Raw genomic sequence first — 7408 nt, forward strand, 5'->3', positions numbered from 1 at the left:
TCCAATAGCATGAGAACACATTATTCCATTATCACTAATTATAATTTGAAAACGACATTAACCTTAATTACCTGTGCAGCAATAGACTACAGAGAAATCAATATGATTATAACAGGTTATAAAGTATATACAGCATAAGTATAGGAATGACTACTATTCCTTTTTGTACGATCATTCAAAACCGAGTAATCGAGTATGATCCCAATAACAATATTTACTCGATTCATTGGAACAAGTGGCTCAACATCTGAAGCTTCAAATCTTCAATTCAAGTTTATGACTACCCCGTGCACTTGCTTGCTAGCAAGTGTCGCTGCCGCCTCTCTTGCTAAGAAACATCAAGTATCCATATCAGATTACTGCAGCAGAAGGCTAGATATCAATAATGAGCTCAAAGAGAGATCTAAAGAAAGCTAAACATGATCAACGTTTAAAATTACACATTGGTAAAAATGAAAGTTATTTTACCAAAAAGAGATACTGAACAAGGTTCAAATTGGTGAAATGCTAAAATGTGTTAAGTAGACTGATGATCCTGTAGTTATTTAGACAGTTAATTCGTTCAATACTCAAAAGAAGCATTAGTTCAGTACTCGAAAGCTTGCATTGCATGCAGTCAATGCTACTGAGTTTCTTAGAGCAAGCAAAAGGGATATTGAATAATACTCTATTACTCTGTATGACTATTAAATTTGATCACATATAAATTTCCTTCAGTTTAGCATTCATACTGAGGAAAACCTGTTTGCCTGGCCAAAGATAATCGGCCTGTGGCCAGTTGTAGCAACTATATGAGGCCGTCAAGTGTACGTAAATCTAAAAGTTCTTTGAGATAGTGGGTAAGAATTGATATTCGATACCATGCCAACCATTACTTTAAACACCTTACTGTCTCGTATTAAGGTTGAATATTTGAACTTTACAGCCAATAAGGCTTTGTACAATTGGGAAGCTGAAGTATGGAACCTACCCGTAGTCCCGTACAAAAGAATTTTCCGTCAAACATACAAGGGTCCTATTTACTCCACTGAAGTAAAAAGAACTTTCCCCACCACCAAATGTCCAAATGGCAATTAAAAGAAGGTCGATATCATGAAAATCCACTCAAATCATAATCCATCAGGTGAGGTAAAAATTTTAAGACATATGGACAAAGTGACAAGATTAACAAAGTAGAATTATGTTGAGGGATGGCATGGTAATTTAAGTACATCATGCCATATCAGATTTTGGGTTGGCACCGACTGCTACTCGGGCAACCCCAATACACTTAAAGCTTATCAGTAAGGTTTTACAAGTCAGATCAAACATGTTTACTTGCACTGGAGGCAACGGTTATAGTGTTATCAAATCTCAAAATAGTTTTGAGCTGGTTATTTCAACTCCAACTACTTCTCACTGAAAGCTTCCAGAAGCCTAAAACTAAAATAAAAAGCTCTATGCAGCATGGTCATGCATGCAATTAACAGAAAATGTAGGTTGAAAGTCATCATAAAGAAGAAAGAGACGAGCAACAAAAAGTGACACTATAAAAACACACGCCCTTATGAAAATACGTCAACAAGATCAATCAGTGTTCTACTCTTGTAATTGGAGTTTGGTAGTCTGTAGGAAGGTGGTTGCTAAATGACATGCTAACAAGAAAGAATACAGTTTGGTACTAAAAATACCTCCAATTTGCTTTTAGCTTCCTGATCAAATGCTTTACAAAGGATCTCATAACTCTTTCCTAAGCCTACCTGCAAAATACATAGTAAGGAGGTACTAGCTTTAAGTCATAACCAGGATTAATTAAACAGCTAATTTCTTGTAATAAATTTACAGGTGTTAGGCAAAATATCAGTAGCCATACCACTGGATCAACTCTTGATGGGGAAATACGTGATATACAATACCTGCAATGATAATTTGTAAGTAAATCAAGATATGGAATACTCATTTCAAGAAACAAAAATCTCACAATAATAAATAAATAAAAAAAATCTCTCTTTGTTGGCTTGCACCAGCAGATATCTAACTCAACATGCTCCTTGTTTCTAAGTTCCAATTTTTTCACCAAGGGGCCGCTAGATGTTAAACTTCCATAAAAAAAAAAGCCTAAAAACTGTTTGGCTAACCACAGGAAGCTCCACTTTTTTTGGGGCGTTAGCCAGTCAGGTTAGCAATTTCCCACATATTGTGGGAAGCATGACTTTCCAGCAATTATAACTCTTTACAATTTTGTAAACCAAACTTCACAAATTTAATGAATAATTTTCAGTATAGCTTGCTGTGGTTTTTCATTAAAGATAAACTGTATAATAAGTATAAGAACTGACATGTGGCAAAGTGAAAAAATTATCCTCAAACCAAGTAAAGATTGGTGTGCCTGTGTGGTCAGGGGAGAGAAAATTTAGTCATTGTAATAGACTAACCTAAGGGTAGTATTGATATTCTAGTATTAGTTTATTAGGTTAGTAGTTTTTAGCCTTAGTATGAATAGAGAGAGGGGAGAAAGGAGAAGGTAGGCAGAAATTTGGAGTAAATCCTACGAGAGTTGTGACCTAAAGTCACTAATAGAGATTGGCATCCTAAAGTTGCTACTTGCTAGCTTGTACAAATCCCTGCTCTTCAATATTTTCAATCAAAGATTTGATCTTTTGCCTCTGTATTGTGTGTTAATGGTGTGTGTGTGATAGTCCAGCAAGCATGAGTCTATCACAGCCTTTAATTATTTTATTGAATATTCGATAACAAACATACTCTTGCTTCTGTCGAGATAAATCTGACCCCTTCCCCTGTTACCAAATACATATATTGGACATATTATGAAGATAAAATCTTTTGGTGGCAGGTTTTGCCTAGGAACAGGACCTATAGCCCATTTTAAAAAATCCATAGTTGATATCCTGTTCCTAGATAATTTCCTGTTCCTAGATAATTTCCTTTACATAAGCTTAGAAAAATCTTTTATTAACCAGTCCAGCATTATGAATCCTTTTTATTAGCTTCAGCATTTTTAGTAAAAAATGTTATACATATAATATTACGTTGGTGGACCTCATTAAGATAAAATCCGTTGTCAAAAAATATCACAGGTTGACAGTATATTTGGGGCCATTAAGCATTAATCATATTTACATAAACATACCAAACAATCAGCGTACAAAACTTACCCTAGTTTACTAGTATAGAAAAACATAGCTGACAAGTTTGCCTTTTGAACTGTAAGCATTATAGCAACCATACAATTCTGCACAAGTGAAAAAGACAGATGAAAGGTTATCTTAGCAATACAATATTACATAATTAATTACCCAATAAATCACACTGGAATCGTTAAATATATAGACAAAACCATCCAAGATTCAGCAGAAACCCCAAAACAGAATAATTCAAGATCTAGAAACCCAGAAAAGTACATAAATCACTGAAGTACAAATATGTAAGCTACACAAAACCATAATTGATTGGGATATACGCATTTCAAATTCTTACTTCCTACACCATTGTGCACAAGGCAGCATATAGACTCACACTTTTAGCTGATTGAGGTATTATGTGTACATCTCATTTGATATTTTAAGTTTAATATTAACTTCATATTCAATATTCTCATAATATTATAATTGAATTACCAGTCAGAAATAGAAGATGGAACTTGGAAGTAAATAAACCACCTTACGAGCAATAAGCTCTAGAAGTTGCATCAATAGCTTCCCAAGTCCTTTGCCTTGTATGTGTGGCTCAAGTTGCAACTCATATACATAGAGAACTGGAAGCTCCTCCTCCATTATAAAACGATAGTGCACAAATCCAACAACATCACCCTTGTGCTCATTTGTAGGCATCAATCTCTTCTTGGTATTGCTAATCACACTTGGAACTTCATACACAAAAATGTAGCGTGCCTCTGGAGCAACCATTTCTCTACATTTCACCTTTTCTTCTTTGGGCCATTCAGTTCCATAATATTGCTCCATGTTTTGCTGCATAAAATAAAATAAAAAACATATTCTTATTATGGATACAATATTTCTGTACAGGTTAGTAACATTAATAGTACAGCTTTAGCCTACTTCCTTGTCATGTATCCACATCATCAATCTTTACTATGACATGAATAGGTAATGTTATGAAGGCAGACTTGGGTGTTAATAAAAGGTCATGGCTGATAGCATGATTATTTATTGTCCTAACAAGCAAAATGAGGGGAAAACAAAAGAAAGCAAAAGGAGTCTACACCTTGTATCATATGATTATGCACTACCGAAATAAATCACAAGACGCTGCAACACAGTAAGCAGAAAAGAAGGGCCATGCCCATAGATATATTATGGTGATTACCTTAACCAGTTTCTGAACATACTGCTTCAAGAAACGTGATAGCTTGGTCCCACGTCCTCCCTCCAAGCATAAACAGAGACCTTATATAGCCATATAGACAAAGATATGAAGACATCAGTGGTAATTAAAAGCAAATTTGATAATTTGCACCATAATAATCTAAAGCTAATCTCAAAATCTACTTCCAAGAAACATCTAATGCTTCAGTTTATATAGATTTCACATGAATTGTTCAACAGTATTAAGAAACAGACAATGATCATAAGTTAACAAGACTACGCTCTGGAAACTCTCATAAAATAATATTCTACCAAACATAGACCATCAAATGTGCTGATGTGTTAATTTAAACATTGCAATTGTAGCAAGTATGATTTTTCCAACTTTGATGTGTGTTATCCGAAAAAACGGTGATGATATTATTAAACTTTTCTATCTCCCCTTGTTGACTTATTCTAATGGGCCTAGACTGCACCCATCAAGGAGTAGTAGTGTTATCCACTTTAAGCCTAACAGGAGGTTCTACTCCAAAACTAATAGGCAATCTGAACAGTAGTTCCTCGAGCCTATAAGACGGTTATTATTATCTCTCTTCTTCTCCAAAAAGGAACAACTCACAATGTGCATTTTTTTGTTTTATGACGTGCATTTTTTTCATAAGCTCTAGTCACCCTCAACTTTACTAGTCAATATATTTTCAATATCAAATACGAAGTACATCTTAAGTATCATGAAACAATGTGCTTAATTAATCGCTCCATTGTGCAGAAACATTTTACTTAATAATGTAATCAGCCCAACACCCAAAAAGCTATTTCTTTCAAGTGAAATGAGTGTTTCTCTAGCATCAGGCATGCATATTACTATATTAGGAAAATCAGAAACCATAAACCAAAATGTAAGCAGAAAGATAGAGGATCGTGCAGGCTACCTACAGAAGCCCCAGTTCAAAGAGTTAGGCAGGACAGTAATATCTAACCAACCCATTCATTCCATGGATGGAAGGCCAGATTTGCAAATCCAGGATCCTTATATGTTAGCAAGATCAATGTCTAAAACAAAAGGTCATCCACTGATTATCCATCTTAGAGAACCACCACATAAATAAATAAATAAATTCCTACAAGTAGTCCTCACTCCTTAAACCTTAATCACAATTGTTTGGAGGATAAGTCATATCGTAACACAGCACAAGCATAGCTGAAATTTTTTATTGTAACATATAAAGTACAGATTTTTGGATATAGAATCAGGAATGGAATGGGATTTCAGCTGTTGATTCACAGCAATGCTACCAGTCTTAAGTAAAATCATCTGCATATTTATAGGTACATGCTAAAGAATCTATAAAGGAACAAGCTTTTAATATATGGTTTTTCAAATACAAGCCAAAATTTCAACCTCTTGTTGTTTATCTCTCTTTCACGTTTCACCTGCCTTAACAGTAACAAAAAACTCCATAGCAAGGAGTAATGTGATGAGCCCTCATTCAATCATTCTCTTCACTAAGCAACACAAAGTTCAGCGGCAGAAAGGCAGAAGAAATTGCCTCAAATCTATACCCGAGTTAAACAAATCCTGAAGTCCAAACAATGCCTCACTTTCTGTAGCTATCATATGGAAACAGTTTTGAGGGTCATTTGCGATTTGAAAAGAGAAAAATCCGGTTCTTGTTTATATATTTCAACAAGTTTCTATCCTCACTCTTCAGACTACACTCACTACAAAATCTCAGTAATAATAGCTAGTCTAGAGTATTAAGCCCCATGGAAAACCCTAATACATCCACATTCATAAGAATCACAACTACAGTAATCTTTTTAAAACTCCAAAGCTGAAACAATATTCATGTCATTAAGAATCCCACAAAATTATATCCTTGGAAAATTCTAGCACCAAGTGTACCCAAAACCAATCCAACTTCATCAGTATTCAAGGATTATATAATATACTATCTAAAATTCGATATATGCCCTCCTTGATCAAACCAATATTATTCGTGAGCGTATGCATAACTTCAACCCAAGTACCTACAAGATCCAAAGCATGAAGTTCACCCAATTTGGTATTAAAATCATCCATAAATCCTATTGCTTCTAGCCTTCTAGTCTTTACTAACACATTGAGCTATTGAATTAAAATAAACCAATATTATTTGGGCGAATGCTTAACTCCAACCCAAGTACCTACAAGATCTAAAGCATTAAAAACACTTGAATTGGTATTTAAAATCATCCATTCATCCTATTGCTTCTAGCCTTCTAGTCTTCACTAACACATTGAGCTATTCAAATAAAATGCATTTCAAAACTGCCTAAGCAATCAAAAATAAACCAAGTATACTCCAGTCAATTTCCAACTCTTCTATTGTCTTCATACAATTCAACTACAATGTTCAGCAATCAATAGCAATCAACAAATTAATTCTTTCAGTAATTCTTAAAATTCATCTACATTACATGACTAAAATTAAAACTATTTTCCTTCAATCAATTTGATTAAATTAAAAAAGGTCACCTTGTTGATTATAATGGAGGAATTCAGGAAAAGAAGCAAGAGGGTCTTTTAGGGAAGAAGCTGCTTTGATCAACCCATTTACAATTCTCTTCTTCTCTAATATCTACAAATTTATACAACACCCACCAAAAATCTGTTAGAAAAAATTAACAAAAACAAATTCCCAAATAATTTTTTTTTTTTTTTTAAAAAAAAAAAAAAAAAAAAAAAAAAAGAGTAATCTTGGATGAAAATTGCTCACCTCTTTCCTCTTCGTTGTTCTCTCCTTGTTTCTATAGATATCTACATTTTCTCTCTCCATAGCAATGCCCAAAGCTTTGAATTTTTCCTACATTTGTATTCCATGTGAAGCAACTTAATAATAATCGAAATCCATAAAACCCTAATTTGATATTTCCTCGCTAATGCGAATGGCAATTGACAGGAAGAGGTAAAATTGGCTCTTAATCAATTGATCAATTTTCTGAATTTCTGATTATTTTTTCATAGTACTTGATAGTCGATACTCACTATTTCACTGTATTCTAATTTTTCTGATGAATGTTACTACTCCGTAATTAATTGG

At 34.0% G+C, this 7408-nt stretch overlaps 1 protein-coding gene across 1 annotated transcript; it reads right to left on the bottom strand.

Annotated features, from left to right (window-relative positions):
- LOC145615168 (uncharacterized) lies at positions 1–7408 on the bottom strand. The gene is made up of 8 exons (XM_081670235.1): positions 7085–7408; positions 6844–6946; positions 4327–4406; positions 3660–3968; positions 3156–3232; positions 1853–1895; positions 1671–1739; positions 1–359 (listed from the first exon to the last, which is right to left on the bottom strand). The coding sequence occupies exons 1-8, from the start codon at positions 7142–7144 to the stop codon at positions 357–359; spliced, it is 744 nt and encodes a 247-aa protein (XP_081526361.1). The 5' UTR covers positions 7145–7408; the 3' UTR covers positions 1–356.

Source organism: Chenopodium album, chromosome 25, assembly GCF_948465745.1.
Source record: "Chenopodium album chromosome 25, dcCheAlbu1.1, whole genome shotgun sequence".
NCBI classification, from domain to species: Eukaryota; Viridiplantae; Streptophyta; class Magnoliopsida; order Caryophyllales; family Amaranthaceae; genus Chenopodium; species Chenopodium album.